The sequence below is a fragment of the Grammomys surdaster genome, unplaced genomic scaffold (genome assembly GCF_004785775.1).
Source record: "Grammomys surdaster isolate TR1022 unplaced genomic scaffold, NIH_TR_1.0 174, whole genome shotgun sequence".
Lineage (NCBI taxonomy): Eukaryota > Metazoa > Chordata > Mammalia > Rodentia > Muridae > Grammomys > Grammomys surdaster.
The window spans coordinates 6649441-6667774 of record NW_021604622.1 but is presented as its reverse complement, the minus strand read 5'-3'; the positions used below and the strand labels follow the sequence as shown (position 1 = coordinate 6667774).

General features: G+C 40.3%; 1 protein-coding gene across 2 annotated transcripts in view; it reads right to left on the bottom strand.

The window, feature by feature from the left end:
* Positions 1-18334, bottom strand: part of Adamts12 (ADAM metallopeptidase with thrombospondin type 1 motif 12) — a 263298-nt gene that overhangs the window by 34646 nt on the left and 210318 nt on the right. For both annotated transcript variants that reach the window (XM_028767605.1, XM_028767606.1), the window contains 2 exons: positions 13730-13940; positions 2272-3378 (listed from right to left, as the gene is read on the bottom strand). In XM_028767605.1, coding sequence (XP_028623438.1) covers positions 2272-3378; positions 13730-13940 — 1318 coding nt within the window. The remainder of the gene's footprint in view (positions 1-2271; positions 3379-13729; positions 13941-18334) is intronic.

Sequence of the window (18334 nt, the reverse complement as noted above, 5' to 3'; positions counted from 1 at the left end):
GTGATCTGTTTACTGAGAACACAGCCTCAGAAACAGGCAGACACAAGCATCAGGGGTCCCGAGATGCTCAAAAACCCAAGGCTTCCATTTTGAATTCTGACTTTCTCTGATAAATCCATATATGACACATTTCTTTTCTAAAAAATACATAAAAGGAGTAGTTACTAAACCCTGCCATGTAGGGGACCCTTGCCAAGTAGATAGCTCTAATTTTCATTATATTCTTGTTGCTCTAAATGGCTTAAATGATCTAGTTCCTTTTCTGGAGTCAAACTTCTTAGGTGACAGTAGCTTTGGTGACTATAACATTGTTGCCAAACTTTTTGGTGGATTATGATAAATTGAATAAGACAATTAGTTTTGTCAAAGTTGAATGATAACATTTGAGTCTAAGTGAATTATGTCTTGATTTATTATACTCAAAATGTTTAAACTCCTGGGATCAAAAGTCATTATAGTTCATGTGTATTTTATTATGTTTTCATTTTCTTGGATATAGTAACTTAAATTTTAGTTTATTGAATTAATAAAAATTTACCAACTGAATAGAATCTATTGAACATTATCAGAACAAGATAACTGCAACACACTTAAATCCAAAAAGGACACACGTGTCCTGGGATTTAGGCATGGATAAAAAGATAAGAGGATGGGTCATTCCCAAACCAATACTTGTTTTAGTAGTTCTTATTCCCAGGAAGTCATTATACATCCCAGGATGATCTGGATCTTGCTATGCAGCCCAAGATGGTTTTGAATTCACATTCACCAGGGCCTTTCAACTTCTATATTAACTTTTGATCTGAGAAGAGCTGTCTGTGCTTATTAATAGTCCTAGTGTAGAGCTTCCCCCCAATTACTGAGATAGTCTCCTAAAGGGCGCTTTCTTCCTATTGCAGCTTCCAGCTAAGTACTAAGTCTGTTCTCCCTAATGTCATCAGAGACCTGTCAATGATCAAGTGCAAAAGCTGACTCACTCCTAACTACAAATGGCGCTATCTCTCTTTATATAAGTCTTACCTATTAGATTATTCCTTGCAGACTTCCCCATGGGGTATCTTTTTAACCATCTCTTTAAAACTGGGTGTTTTCTAGGTTTCCACTCTTGGGCCACAGGTCTTTGCAGTGTGCAGGTAGCTTTTGGGTAACCTTACTCAATTGCAAGGCTATACCTACCACCCACTGATCATGGCTGCTAAGTTCTATCTCTAGTTATTGCCTTCCTCAAGAACCCCAGACCCATACACACAAAAACATGCTAGCTATCCCTAGACATCTCAGAGGCATCAAAGGCCAAACCCATTGAATTGCTTTGACACACACAAAGACAGCAAGCTCTCTTTTTGTTCCTTTGTGATATGGAATAAATTTAGAAAGATAAATACATTTTGAGAGTACTATAAAGAAATCATTCTAAGAAACCCAGAGAATGTCAACTTTACTTTAAAATGTCTATACTAAATCAATGGTGGTGATATCATAGGCACTATTTATTTTTTGTGAACTCAAAAGTAACCAGGAGGTACCCTCTGTGTTGTTATAAAATATGTTCTTGTGGAATTGATGATGTTTTCATCTGTCAACTTAGGATCTTCACATAACTGACTTTGCTTTAATATGTAATATGAGCAAAGGAACATCAAATAAAACCAAGGGCACAGAGGATGGTAATGTGTTCTGATTTGCAAATGAAAGGATTGTGGGTTCTCAGCTATTCACCCAAGTTCAAATCCCTCCTCCTTCAGTTGGTATGTGTGACTCTAGTGACTTAACTTCTTTCAGGCTCACCTCTAGTGTGTCATCAATCTTCAGCTATCATCTATCTACAATCTATTATCTACCTGTCTATCTATCATCTATCAATCGTCATTATTGATCTATCTATCTCTGTCTGTCTGTCTGTCTGTCTGTCTGTCTATCACCTATCATCTATCTTTCCTTCCCTCCCTCTCCTCTCTCTGTCTACTTCCCTTTTCTCTCCATCACTCCTTCTCCTTTCTTTACATTCCCCTTCTTTCTTTCTCTTTTATTTCAACAAAATCTTATTATGTAACCAGGCTGGCTTCCAAATCTGTTCTGCATTCATGCTGGCATTCAATTCACAACCCACCTGACCCAGCTTACCAAGAGCTAAGATTACAGATGTGTACCTCCATGCCCAATTAGACATTTTAATGCAAGTTCATTTGGAATTTGCACAATATACCATTCCTAGACATTTTCCATAAGAAATCAGGTCTAAGATGGGAAACAGAAAACAGAATCTCTTACTTTACTCCAGTTTCCAACAATCCAGTATGCAGGGCTGTGGTCCTTCATAAGATGCTTGTAATCAGAAGCATTTAGCAAAAATCCCTCAGCAATCAGACTGGAGGCATCTTCCTGAGTCAGGACAGGCCCAGAGCCTTGGGTTGGACTTGTATCATTTGGCAATGCTAATTGGTCATGGTTTCCTAAATTCTCTGAGGGTGCTGGCTGGGGCTCTCCTCCAAGAGGGAGTGAAATATTGCTTGATTTTTCAGTGATCATCCCCTCATCCCTAGATGTCTCATTTTTGAAGGACCAGGCAGGTAATAAGCCTTCCATCATTGTACTGACAGGAGGCCATGAGGACTCTTCCCTCACATAAGATGTTGGTGGAGGTCCAAGTGGTATTTCTGCATTCATCTCCATGGGAGCATCATGTTCAGGTACTCTGATCTTGTTCCATATCACAGAGTTGCTTTCGTCCTTGTTCAAAGTCTGGTCACTGTCTTCCCCTGAACCACTATGTATCTCCATTTCTGGATCTGTGGTCACAGTGCTATAAAATGGAGTTACCTGCCAAGTCACAGCATTGGTAGACGATAAGCCAAAATCACTTGTGGTTGCTCCCAAGTCACTGTCTGCAGTAGGACCTATAGCTGAACTGGAAACATTTTCATCATCGGGCTGGATACTCAAAGACCAGGAAGTCAGGGGGGCCTGGGAGGTGCTTCCAGTAGAAGTAAGGAAGTGGGAGTCGTCTTCAGCTTGGGTTGAATTATTCTGCCATCCTATCCCATCTGGATCTTCTTCAGATGCTATGGAGGAGCCAAGGGTGTTGATTGCCGGAGTACTTGTGCTCACGGACTCGGGCACTGTGGGTGTGGACAGTGGTGTGGGCTTGGGTGTAGGTGCTGGGATGGGCTTAAAGGAGTCATGGTCTGATGTCGTTTGATTTTTCCCACTGGGAACTGGATCTTTATTGGGTTTCAGAACTCTACGGCTGGATGGGCATTGCTGGAGGCCACACAGAGCTCGACTGTTGGGTTTCCGTGTCTTGTCACATGGTTCATTAAGGTTCTTGGCACACGTGACACTGCGAATCCGCACTCCACCACCACAGGAAACAGAGCACTGAAAAAGAGAGACAGCTATTAGCTTAGTGGGAAAAGATGTGTTTCTTCTCCTGGTCAGGCCCAGTGGTGATTGAACTGTGAAGTTCTAGCAGCATTTTGTTTCTATGCTTTTAGTTTCCCATCATCTCCTGGAGACCAGCCAGGGCCCAGAACCAATCTGAACAAACCCCACAATACAGTCAAACTAAAGGCTTTTTGGGTCTTGATAACTGGACACCACCGTCTACAAGAAGTGCAACGAGTTAAATTACTCCTCTGTCACTCTTTAGTGAAGACTGTTATCTCTTTCTTAGGGCTATGATGCTATTGAATTAATACAAAAATGTTCCCAGATTCTCAGAATTGTAGTAAACTAGCTGTGTGTAAACTTGTTCTATTTCGAAAATAATTATTAGAATTCGTGTTGTTTTCTTCCAGGTGTCAGTTATATAGCTATGACAGGTAGGAATCTGTTAAAAGCTAGATACTCACCATACCTAAATATTCTTAAGATCTAAGGGTTTTTTTCCTGAATTTGAAAGATGAAAGTTAATCAAAGGTGGAAAATACACTTTCTCAAAGAATTGGGTTCTTCCATCAGTAGGACAGTAATATGCACAGTGGGAAAGTCTTATGTCTTTCATTCTAACTCCCTTTACATTCTGGAAGGTTTGCTGAAGCACAGGCATCTAGATTCGCTTTTGCAGGGGTGGGGGAATCCTGACAGAGCACTCCATCCTCTCAGTTTAGTGTAAATCCTGTTTCATCCTCCTCTATGCCGGCTAATCATACATAGCTGCTTATATAACACAGAAAAATTATTTTGAAAAGTCCATGCTTTTGCCAAACTTGCTCCAGTTTTTTTTTTTCCTAATGATACGTTAATTCAACCAACAAGTGGCTGGGACTGGAACATGGAGTACTCAGCTTCCTTTGCCATCAATTTTATGTTGATTTATACTCTCTATCTTGTTGACATCAAAGCAGGCTTCTTCAGGGTATGCCTGCATAATATCCTGTGGATTTCACAGGGCCTCCTAGCTATTATTCTGTGTGATATTTGCAATATCTCTTCAAGATTTACAAGGCAGGAGTGATTATTCCACCCCCACCCCAACAAGAGAGGAGCGGAAGGCCCTAGGATTCACTTGAAAGGCTGTGAATCAGCTTTTGGAAAAAGTCGAGTTTGTTTACCACACTTTCTTCTTCACCAAAGCCAACGTAACACAGATATGTGTGGACTTTGCTTAGTGAGTTGGCAGTGCTTGTGGTTTTAGAAGAGTAACCTTCAGGTGAGACCTGTTTCTTATTCATAATTACACAAGAGGATAATTTTTACAATATTTGATCACTATATATATTTTTCTAAGGGATTGTTTTATTTTGTGGGGGAAAATAGAAATGGGGAAATTGGTACCTACAAGCCTAAGCATTTTTTTTTTAGCTTAGCTTCCTTGCTTCCTCCAGTCCTATTGGTGTAAAATCTCCTCCTTTATTTTGTTCCAATCAAGCACAATCATTCAGGCACACATAATTGCTCTGTGAAATCAGCTCCTTTGAAAACAAGAAACACCGATGAACGCAGGAGATTCTAGACCAAGGCAGCGCCAAGTATAGACTCAGGTTCATGATGCTGTCAGTTAAGCACTCAACTGCCTGGTCCCAGGACTGCCCACTAGTTACAGGGCTAATCCTCGGTGGGAACTATGCTCTACTCCCAGGAAACACACACTATCTTCCCAACAAAGATGAGGCCATCAGATAGAAAATATTGTCTTCTAGTGCTTCTGTGGCTCCTTCTGCAATTCACTGGAAGCCCAAAACAAGCAAGTAGGAGGCACTTTTGAGTATGAAGACTCTTCAGAGCCCATTCAATTTAGTTATCTCTCATTACATTTTAGTCTGAACGCCTTGGATTTTCAAATATTTACACTGTAAAATTTATAAATGCAAAAAAATTCTCAATGTGTGCCTAAACACATTTTCTTATAGGCTGGCTTGTGAGAAATGGCTTAAGTTCTTCAAATACGTATATATATTCCTCTGATTAAATCTTAACTTACTTTTCTGGAAATTAGGAGAAATTAATAATGAATTTTCAAGGCTAACGTGAGAACTATGTAAGGCCAGTGAACAATACACATACAAAACAAAAGGCCACACACAAGCACACATGCATGCACACATGCACATGTCAGTCAATATTTATGATATGGGCATCTGCATAACACAAATGAGGCAACTGGTCTTCAGAAGCCATGGTTATTCCTATAATAATGTCGATGCCTTTGATAATATTGATGATAACAATGACAAGGGGCATGGGCATGGTTCCCCAATTTCTACTGTCCTTTTGGATTATGGTACATAAAACTATCTTCTCAGAGGAGTTGTAGGTAAACTAGACCCAGGCACACGTCTAGAAAACTATCTAAAGATTAATGTAGTCTACTCTAGTGGTTTACTGCTGTAGGATTTTATTCTCAGATATCTTGGGATAATCAAAGGAGACAAGATATATATTTTTTTTCCGTTTGGAGATTTGTTTTATTTGTTTGTTGTTCATCGCTATGTGTGTCTGTCTATGTATCTGCATTTCTGTGTGTATGTCTATGTGTGAATGGTACCTACAGACACTAAACAAGAAAGTGAGATCTTCTGGAGCTGGCTTAACAGGCTGTTATAAACTGGCCAACTTGGGTGCTAGGAACCAAACTTGTGTCCTCTAGAAGAATGGGAGCACTATGAATCACTGAGCCATCTCTCTAGCTCAGCACACATGACCCTTTATCTTACAAATTTCAAGAACTCAACAATCTTATTAACTCTGAATTTGGTAAACATACACGAGAAAAAGCAAAGACAAGTAATAGCCATCAAGCGCTTCTTGGGTTGAAATGCATTAGGTTTTGGTACTTAAAAACAGAAGATTTTTCTCAAATAGTACTGATCTACAAAGGTGGATTCTTTGGTCTACTACATATTAAAACATCAAGATACATTTATAAAAACTAGAACAGTGGCAAATGTTTTAAAAGCTAGAAATTTCATATTAATTAGATTCTGGATGTTTGGCTATGCTTGAAATCAGATGACCACCACTCATCCTTCTCATTCCCAAGGGCAGCTCAAAATGTCAGTCATGGAAACCACAGATTGGGATGGACACAAATGTTCTTGGCATCGCCATATGTACTCTCCTTTCCCAGGAGACTCCCACTCTGCCAAGTGACATGCAGTGACCATTTCTTAGCCATCCTTAGTACAGGCCATGTTGTACCCAACTGGACCATGCTATCTAACAACTAGACTAAGCCCAAACAGGAAGTTGCCTTTTCTTGTTGTCAACAGAATAAGCAGTTCTCTTTGTATTCAGCCTGGAGCTCCTTCAACTGTGTTTATCTCCTCAGGAGCTGTCAAGCCTTTTAGATGAGATAAATGCAGCTCCGAGACACATACTTAAAGCCCATCTCAATTGGTGCTTTTGGAATTCTCACAACCAGCTTCAGCTATGATTACCATATGCCCTGACCTTATAATTTTGAACTCTGTACCAGGCAAGCAGCTTGCTATTCATCCTATTTGTGTGTTCTCTGAGAGTCGTCTTGCCCTGAGTATCTACCACTCCTGGATTAAAACCTCTGGGGAAAACCTGCTGAGAAAGAGGCCTGCTGCTAAGTTGTCCAACTCCACCTACCTGAGGTTCATAGAGGAACTCACTGTTGGCACAGAGATACAGCACCGAGTGAGGTCGTTCAAAAACACAGCAGGAACTTATCAGAGGTTTGAGACTAAAGGGGCTTTGTGAGAAATGGCCAATATTTTGTACCTAAAACATTTCTGTATGTTTCAAGAATTTATAAGTGAATGAGTGGGGTTTATACCAAAAATTATGACTGACAAGGACTAAAACATTGCCTGTTATCAGTGAAAATGTATCTCCTCTCCTCTCCAAAGGTAGAAACATCAGAGACCAAATGACTTCTACCTCAGACTGTGATCCAACTTAGAGACAGTTCTTTTTAGATGGAAATCAACTTAAAATGAGGCATTTTGAGTAGATGCTAACCCTGTATTCTTATAAAAAGGGAACTTTTTAGACAGACAAACATTTTGTAAGAAGAATACCATGAGATTGTAGTGGTAGTACTTATAAATCAAGGGACCCCAAAGATTTCTAGGAAACTACCATATGGAGAGAAAAAGAGGCAGGAGATCCTGCTCCCTTACAGAACTTTAGAAAGTTAGCCTCTTTAAAAGTTGATCTAGGATCTCTGCCTTCTACGCTCTAACACAAGAGATTTCCTATTTTCTGGACAGCTAGTTTTTGAGCTTTCATTATGGAAACTCTAACAAAGTAATCCCATATCTTAGATGAGTAAAAACAAGCAGACACAATAAAGAGTTAGTGTAGCTGGAAACTAGCACTCTGAATAGTTCTTGCAAATAGGAGTGCCCGGGAATATTCCCCAGAAACCAGAAGAAAACTGGCTGTCATATTTGGAAAGAACTGGGGTCTTAGCACTTGAAGAAGCTTCATTCCAAAGAAGTAACACAAATCAGAGCATCAACTCACAGGAGACCCTAACTGAGAATACTAGAGTTAAGGCTCGGAAATGTCCCTTGTTCCTCTATGTTTTTCCTTCAGTTTGCAGGAGCACCTGCAGGAATTTACAGACACGTTCTTGACTCTGGCGTTTGTTCTTATGCCTTCTTTTTGAAGAGCTATTGAGAACTCATTTCTGTCGACTAATATCTGGTCTGTTTAGATACTCTGTATTTGTTACTGCTTGGATTTGAAGTGGTTCTCCAGAAGTATCCTATCTCAAAGGCCTGAACCCAGCCAAGTGAATCCATCCACTGCAAAGTAACGGTTAGACTGCAGATACTTTATCCTATCCAATGGATAAATACCCTGATGGTTTATGGTAGGATGGCATCATTGGAAAGTGGTATTGAGTTGAAGGTCCCAGTTGTAGAAAACAGATCCCAGGCCCAGGATTTGAATTGTGTATTTTTCCTTAGCCTCTTCCTATCACTGTTTCATAAACGTCATAAAGTGAACACCTTTCTCCCACTATGTACTTCTTCCATGATGTTGATCCTTGCTGTGGGCATAAAACCAATGGAGCCAACAGGAAATGTTCCCAAAACTATAGCCCTGAGCTAATACAATCTTTCCTACTTTAATCCATTTTTCTCAGTTACTTTTATATTGTTGTGATAAGACACTATGACCAAGTCAACTTATAAAAGAAAACATTTACTGGGGCTCACAGTTCAAGAGGGTTTGAGTCTGTGGTCAACATGGTAGTGAGCATGGTAGCAGGGAGACCAGGAGACCAGCATGGTGCTGGGGCTGTAGTTGAGCGTTTACATCCTGATCTATGGGCACAAGGCAGGGAGGGGTAGTGGTGTGGGCTTTTGAGAACTTAAAGCCTATCTTCAGTGATATACCTCCTCCATCAAGGCCACACCTCCTAATCCTTCCCAAACAGTTCTAACAATTGAGGACCAAGTGTTCAAACATGAGCCTATGAGGGTCATCCTCCTTCAAACCACCATATCCCTGTTAGGTATCTGGCTGCTGTGACACTAGAACACCTTTACAAACAGATGTCCTTTAATAGACTTAAAGAAACTTGGTTGATTGCTATTTGTTTGTGTGTTTTGGTTAGGCAGAGGAAGGGCAGATTATGGATATTCCTAGACCCTAAGCACATCTGCTTTTGGATGGCTTACTTTAATATCTCCTCAGATGCACTCCAGTGCACTTGTAGTCTCAAGTGAGAGATGGTATGTTGCTGTAGAAACCAACTGAAACATTTTTTTTCTTTTGATTTTTGCAATTATTTGGTGAGACTAAGTCATTTTGTTTTGAGAGACCCATATCTCAGCAATCATTATGGATATTGTGAATTCCAACCAAGTGAGAAAAGATGACTATCAAACTGTTTCCAAACAGAATATGTTTCTGATGAATTCTAGGAACCACCATATTGTTATATTTCACAGACACTTGAGATTTATGACAGTGTTCAAAGTAGAATTTTAACTGCCTGCATCCAAAGCCTCCATCACTGGGTAGCTGTGTGAATGGACCAGGTCTCTAAGCATCTCTATGTCACAGTCTCTTCCCCTGGGAAATGGGGATATTTTGCTACTAATATGAAATTAAATATGACTGACTTCCAATATTTCTTTGAGTTTTTTTTTAAAGATTTATTTATTTATTATTTATGAATATACTGTAGCTGTCTTCAGACATACCAGAAGAGGGCATCAGATCTCATTACAGATGGTTGTGAGCCACCATGTGGTTGCTGGGATTTGAACTCAGGACCTCTGCAAGTGCAGTCAGTGCTCTTAACCACTGAGCCATCTCTCCAGCCCCTTCTTTGAGTTTTTTAAAGTAACACATTTATTTGTTTTTAAGTCTCAAGTGTTTCTATAGGGTTTGGAAAAACTGTCAGGTGCTATGAAGTACGTCTATAGTGCTTTATGAATTAAAGTGGCCCTGAGCTAAAGAATGGGGTAGTTTAGAATATTCCTTTGGGACTCTGGATATCTCTGATGGACAAAGAGAGAAAACTAGAGTATCACAGACAGTCAGCCTTTGCCTTCTTGTCAGATAACAAAGTCATCATTTACGGGCACACATTGTTATTCAGGAAATCTGATAAATGCTTGAATGGCTTATTTTATTCAACCTTAGGAAAATAGAGATAAGGAAAGGATTGAGAGTTAATAGGAGCTAGAAATTACACAGTTAGAGATTTCCAGGGACGGTAAAGCAGAAAAACAAATTACCACCCTACTAAGTCTCTTTAATGGGAGAAAGAGGATACTGGGTTGTAGTTGGTGAAACTGAAGCCCCATGGAGTGAGACAGTTTACCTAAATTGTCTGTGAGTTTCTGCAGGATACATGAGTATAGACGGTTCTTTGGAATATTTTGTTTCCTTTCTTGTCCACGATGCATTAAGGCAGACACATTTACTCATTACATGGTACTTTCAGAGGTTTCCTGTCCATCCATCCATGGAAAAATATGACAGAACTTTCTGCCAAGCTTATAAATGAACTATTCTCTATGTCTTGGAGCTAAATCTTCACATAAGATGGGTGTGGTGATGTATTCCCAGATGCTCAAGAGGGTGGTTCAGTGTAAGAAGATCAAAAGTTAGAATCTAGCTTAGATCACTTAGCAAGAATTAATGTTTAAAAAAAATTAAAAGTTTTTGAAATATGAGCTAATATGAGCTAAGCAGGTGAGGGCTTGGTACACACACACACACCACACACACACACACACATACACACACGTACACACACACACACATATACACACACATATACACCACACACACACATAACATACACACACACATACACACACACCACACACACACACACATACACACACATACACAAACACCACACACACACACACCACACACACACACACATACACACACACATACACACACACACACCAGAGAGAGAGAGAGAGAGAGAGAGAGACAGAGAGAGAGAGACAGAGAGAGAGAGACAGAGAGAGAGAGACAGAGAGAGAGAGACAGAAGTTGGGTGGATGGGTATATCTGGGAGTTGGGGGAAAGGAAAGAATAATAATATTAAAATATATATATTTGTTTGTTTCATTCTATTCTGCTTTGTTTTTGTTTTATTTTATTATATTTTTAGCTGCCTGCCTTTTAAGGAGAGAGAAAGAGTGTGGATTGGATGGGAGGGGAGGTGGGAAGGATATGGAGGGATTGAGGGAGGGGAAATTGTAATTAGAGTATTTTATGGGAAAAAGATCTATTTTCAAAAAAAGAAAGCTAAATAAAAAAAATATATGTAAAAATTTTAATAAACAATGAAAAAATACATAGGCGTAAAACTGCCAAAAGGTATCTTGGCATAATTAGAATGTCAAAGACATCCATTTTTGTCATATTTCAGCAATGTTCACTGAGGGTTGTTATCAAGACATCAGAAGGAGGAAAGAAGATTTATCCAATGTATTTGGATAAATCAGCATCAATTTATACACTAATGCTGATTTAGCTACAGGGACTTTGCTTAAATTCATCTCCTAATGAAGGTACCAGCTTGACTTTTCTCCTCAGCACTTCAAGAGGAAGCTAGAAACTGGATTCCACATATGCTGTCAATCAACCATACAATGGCCTGTTTGGGAACATCAGACACTAGTACTTGTCACCTTATGCCAACTTTTAGGTTCTCTTGCTTTCCAGCTAAGGCAGGTTATTATGTGCTGTACACAAGAGCTCAGAAAGAAGGTCTCCTCAGCCAAATCTGTAGTTATAGTCTTTTGAGAAAGCCCTGGGATTCTGGCAATTAGTAAATTTGACATGACAAGAATTATTAAGTGTTTTGGATGCAGCCAACTCCCCCCTTTTTTCAGTAAACAAATTTAATGGATCCATCACAATACCTCATTCAGCTTTATTTTGACAATACTGTAATTTATAGCACTCTAGGTTGGTGGTGAACAGGTCAGGCCAAATACATGCTATGGTTGTTCCTTCCCAAGAATAGCGGGGAGGATATTCTCACTTGGCATTGATGTGTGCAGATGTATACAAATTCATAATGCTTGCATTAACTTCTAGATACATCATTGCTGCATGCTTCCTTCATGATCTTTCTCCACTGCCCATCTTCTCTTGGCTGCCCAAACTTTTTTTTTTCATTTTTTTTCTTTTTTTGTTTTTTTCGAGACAAAGTTTCTCTGTGTAGCTTTGGCTGTCCTGGAACTCTGTAGACCAGGCTGGCCTCGAACTCAGAAATTCACCTACCTCTGCCTCCCAAGTGCTGGGATTAAAGGCATTCGCCACCATTCCCCAGCCAACTTTTTCATTTTTATCTCCCATTTGATAGAATGTTTTCACAGTCTAGGGACCACAATTTCCATTTCTTAGCTTTAGCCCATATGCCTACCAAAACATCCTGCTCAGAACTAGAAGTTAGATGATCTCAACTATGATTATATGTTAAAGAAACTGTCTTGGGAAGGTTATCAAAGCTGTTTGGTTCACATGAGTACTCTGCTTTCAAAGAAATATCTTCAGAGAAGATAATTTTATTGATGCAAAATTTAAACTTTGTCTTTAGATAATGTTTTCAGAGCATCTTTATAAGCTACACAAGAAATCTTTATACATAGTAAAACAGTTGTTAGACACAGATGTACTCTCTCAGCTGAGTACATTACTTACTTATTCATCATTTTCTAGAATGTTCTCCTGAACCAAATATTTCCCACTTTCCTGAAGGTGTGACCTCAGAAAAGCTTCTGAATTTTTCTAGCTGTTGTTATGGGAAGTGTCTAGCTTCTCAAGAAAGTCAGTGGGATATCTCAGGGTAAAGGCACTTGCTACCAAACCTGGTTTTGATCCCTGGAACCTACATGATGGGAGAATGGAACTGTTGATGTCCACAATTACCCTCTGACCTCCACAAGTGTGTCACAGCACATGTGTACACACACACACAATAAAGAAGTGTGTTAAATTTTTTTTAAATGAAAGAACATAACGAAGTTATGACAAAGTCAGTATTGTCCTTACAATTCAGATGTGTTCATTCCTAGAGGTCATTTATTGTCTGGTCATTCCTTAGGTCATAGCTGAAATGCACACAAAGAAGTAGAAACAAGGCCTTTGGAGATGGTAGGTGTCTTGAGGAAAGAAGAGTTTAGCTTTTTTCAGTCACTATTGTTTACAGACACAGTAAGACCTGAGAGACCAGATTCCACAGTAACAGAGAACATTAAAATGTGTTTTTGTTTATTTTTCTCTTCATAACCGTCAAACTGTCGGATTCCTAACTGTACCCAGAGATTTAGATCTTGTTAATTTGGGGAAAATGCAGTGCTAATTTGAATGTATGAAGTACTAACAGATATCCCAAACACATTCTTAATGTGCTTCAAATGATTTGAATGGTTTCAGAATCAATTGCATTCTTTATTTCCGACAGAGCAACACTCCTTTGGGCTTAGCTAACTACAGCAGTAAACTTTCCAAGTGCTTTACAGACCAGCTCTGGAGGCTATAGTGTGCGTGTTTGGCTTTGGTTTACTAGAACAGCTTAACAATGGGCCAACAATATATTGATTAGCTGTCATGAGCCCAGATCTGTGAGAGCCATTTGGACCCTAGTTAATGGCTGCTCACTCTTCAAGGGAGGGTGAGGTCCTGTAAGGCCAGAAACAGGAAATGCAGGAAGCAAGCCAGACATGATGGATGCTGTATAGTATTCAGGCTAGGTCATTTTGGAAGACTGAGTAAGAGGGAGATGAAGCAGGGCTATCACTGTCTCTTCAACCCACGAGCTTACCTCACTCCAGTTGCCTACGGTCCAGTCTGATGGACACAGAATATCTCTGTTGCAGGAAACCAGGGCCTTGGGCTTCAGCAGGTGCTGGCAGTCTGTAGCAGGGAGAGCCTGTTCATCAGAGCCCATGGTCTGGATGCACAGCACTGTTCTCTTTTTTTCTCCATAGGGCCCACATGTCGTTGAACATGCTTCCCACTCCCCTGCCCACCACCTGTAGGCAGACACAGAAGTGTGAGATCAGCAACAGTATGTGCACACCCATTCCGTCACTGCTGGAGAAAGTAGGCGCCTGTATATTACACGGGAGACTCTTGGAGATGGTGCAGGCTCTGTAGATATTTTATGCCGACAAAGCCAGTGTGACTTGTTCAAATAAACCCCAAAGCCCAGCAGAGACCCCTGGTACATGTAGTTGCTAAAACAAAAACAAACAAACAAACAAACAAACAAAACATGGTTCAGGGGGTTTACAAGATGGCTTAGTAGTTTAGAGCACTTGTTGTTCTTTCAGAGGACCTGGGTTCAATTCCCAGCTCCCACAGGGTAGTTCACTATTATCTGTAATTTCAGTTCCAGAGGACCCAAAACCCTATTCTGACACCCAAGGACACAAGGCACATAAGTGCTGTATATACATACTGTCAGGCAAAACATTTATACACAGAGAATTTAAATTTTACTTTAAAAGAATGATGTCTTTTAATGAAAAAAAAAAAAGCTTCTAAGTCAAGAAAATTGAGGTCCAAGGTTCTCTCTGTGAAACTTCAAAGGAGTTTAAACCTCCCTTTCTCATCTGTTGGGTGAGGGTAGTAATAATGACTTTATCAGTACCATGGATTAAATGAAATACCAATTCATGCAAAGTGAGGCGCCAAGAGGCCCCCCACCCACCAGATCTCAATCACTTGTGAGTCATTGGTACTTTGACTGGAGGTGTGAAGTGACAGCATTCTCTTGTCTCCTGACTCTGAACCTAATGTTTTTCTATACCACTATGAGACAGATACAAACGCCCCCTTTTTCACTCACATAGACAATGTCAAACCTAGCTCACTGCTTTTATTTTGCCTTTGTATCTTCAGCAACCTGCTTATTCAGAGTTTAAGTTACTCATTTCATAAAGGAGGAAAAACAACTTAAAGAAGGTAATTTCTTCCATCTCAGAAGTGTTGTGGATAACCCCGTGTTGCTTGTATTTTGATGCTAATTTTGCTCTCCTGGGAGGGGCTGTGGAAGAGGAGTGAGTTACTTACTCAGGTTCATTTCTTCAGAACCATACACTAATGAATAAAGGAGCCAATCACTGGCGAGTAGACTTCCAGGTTGGAGAGGGGAAGAGAAGAGGCTTTTGGATGGGGATAGCAAAAGGACAAGATGTAGTTACCAGTGTCTCCTGGTTTCTATGGCAGATCCACCAGGATTCACCACAGGAGGATTTAGATTTAATATGGCTGACAAGATTAGGATTCTAGTTGTTTCGATTGAGTTACCATTGTTTCTGCACTAAGTTTATGTGTTTTCTTTCAGGTGGCGGTTCAACTGGATTCCAGAGAGAAAGATACCGAGGCAAAGCATGGGTTTGCCAGAGGCACACCACAAAAGACCGTGGGGATTTTGAAGCATGGGGCTGACATGGTAGCCAGTGGGAACTTAGTGAGGTGGATGGAGAGATTTTGGAGCTCTGAGTCAGAGAGTCTCCACGAGCTAAGAACGGGCCATCCATTGCCACTAGTGCATGCATGGCCGGCCAGCTTGCCGGGGCAGAGAGTAGCAGGGTGTAGCTAGGGAACTAAAAAAAAAAAATCCCACAACACAGAAGCTCCCGAGAAGTTAAGCAGCTGGGTGAATTAATATATTTATTTTTCTTGTCTGAGGACAAGTTGGTTGGTAAGCTCTTTGTTTCTGAGTGATTAATTGAACATTCCAGGGTGGGGCCCAATGGCTGCATGGAAGAACTTTTGGGAAATGGCAGGGATTCCTACGGGAACCCCTGCATTCTTCCTTTTCCATCAATCTGCAAACCTGCTCTAGCTCAGAAAACAGAGCTAGTCTCTTGTGCCAATGTAGTTTGGGTTCATCGTTGCGTTGTGGACACTCAGTTCTTCCATATGAGCTCTCATGCAGCGGTAAAGTAGGGCATTTCTATTTTTCACGGGGACATAGCACATGATGGGAAGCTCTCCAGTCTTGACCTGGAGACGGCCCCTTGGCCTCGAGACAGTATTCAATTTTGCTAACTGTGAAGATGAGAAAGCCTTGTTCTAGTCTTTTCATTCGCTGTGTATTATGTTTGTGTGGGCGGAACTCTTTTTGGTTCTCCTACTTTTAATTTCAAGTTAAAATTTGTAGAAGAAAGCTCTTTCTCGATTGGACTATTTTCTTCAGTAAGCAAGTAATTAAGGGCACCGATTTATTCTTCGGTGTTTAATTCTGGTTGTCTTGTATGATCAAAGAGCTAATATTTGACAGTGTGATGTGGAAGCAAATTAATGCCCACTGTATTAGTCTAATTACTTTGCCCCACCTCTGACATTTCCAAAGGAGGCCAGGCAGACTGCTGAATATATAAAATGTCATTCTGGAAAGGCCCTCATCTGAGCTGACTGAAGGCCTAATTTACCTAATTACCTGCTACAGGGCTTTCAGTTGTGTTCTAATGAAGTGATAATGGCCCTTCCTGTTTTCCCTTTCTGAAGTTTTCCATAGTCCTCATGGGGTGATCATGTGCTAGTCCTGGGATTAAAATGTGTCACCCAGGGGGCTGGAAAGATGGCTCAGTGGTTAAGAGCACTGGCTGCTCTTCCAGAGAATCCAGGTTCAATTCCCAGCACCCACATGGTGGCTCACAACTGTCTGTAACTCCAGTCCCAAGGGACTTGACACCTTCATATAGACATGAATGCAGGCAAAATTAAAATTAAATACATTATTTATAAAAGAAAGTGTTACTTAAAGTTCATGAGTTAGAAACTCATCAATGCAATGGTGTTGGGAGGTGGGGCCTAATGGAATTGTTCAGTCCATGAGGACAGAGGCATTAGAATGGATTACTGCTACTATAAGCTGCTGCCTGTGGGAGTGGGCTTGGTCTCCTTACTCTTCTGCTGACTGGGAACACACTTCAGCTTTCGGTCTCTTCAGGTGTTGTGTGAAGATGAAACAAGAGGAACCTCACTAGTGCTGGTGCTTTAAGTCTCGAGTCCCAATTTCTAAAAAAATCACAAGAAATAAAATTCTGGTCTTTATAAATTACCCGGTCTATGGTATTCTGTTCCAGAAGCACAAGCTAGACTAACATATCTTGTCAGCTTGAAATGAGACCTATCAATTTTTCATTTTTCGTGTCAAGGTCTTCCAGGTTCAAGCTCCACCGCTGGCCCTTAATCTTCCCATGCTGGTTACATCTTGTTAGCTTGACACAAACTATAGTCACCTGAGAAAACAGAACCTTCACCACATTGGCCTGTAAGCAAGCAAGTGTGTGGGGACATTTTCTTGATTAATGATTGATGTGGGAGGGCCCAGAAAGCAATGCCCCCCAACCTCTGGATGAGTGGTTCTGAGTTGTATAATAAAACAGCATGAGCATGCCATGGTAAGGAATCCAGTCAACAGCATTCCTCCATGGTCTCTGCTTCAGTTCCTGTCTCTAGGTTTCTGACTTGGCTTCCTTAACAATGCACTGTGATGTGAAAGTGGAAAATGAAATACATCATTTCCTTCTCCATAGCACAGATAAGGACAAGACAATGCTTGACCAAATGCTGTACGCTGCCTTGTGACATCCACTTTTAACAGAGACTTCTGCAAAGTCAGGTTAAGATTGTCCACTCAAGTAAATGGTTAGCCTTGATATCTGCTTGGGTTCCTTGGACTCCATTTCTCCCCTATGATCACCCTGATGTATCTTGAGAAAGGATACTACAAGGTCAGCTTTGCCCCATATTTTCTTTAGTCCCTTTTTTGATATAACATTTACCTTTCCATTGACCTATACCCTGATACTCAGATACAGACTCCCACTGGTCCATGCTATAGTTGGTATGGAGGCCAGTATCTCCTCTATAGTAAATTTCTATTATAGTGATCCCTATATCCACAACGTTGGATAAAGGAGTGTTCGCTCTAACAAATATTAATAATTTTTTTAACAATTGAATAATGTTTTCTTTTATAACACTTAACACACAACTGGACAATCAAGCGTCCATTGTGTATAGTGTTCTTTAATCACTAAACATTAGTGGGTCTCTTACCCATTGTGATGTAAAAATCCTTAGGACTGGATTTATATCACAGCTTATTATTATATCAACATTAGTGGAACTTTAAAAGAAGGTACATCTCTGACTAAACTCAGAATCTCTTATAGGGAGGGCCAAGATATCAATGCCTTGTAAGAACTACCTGATGAATAATCTCAAGTCAGGACTGGAAGCTACTGATGTTCTTGATGCCAAATAAATATAGTTTTGACTTTGTATATCTAAATCTTACCCAAACAATGGACTTTATTGTTTTAATATGAGCCATAAGTTATATAGAAGAGCATTCTGTGTGTGTGTGTGTGTGTGTGTGTGTGTGTATGACAGAGAGAGAGAGAGA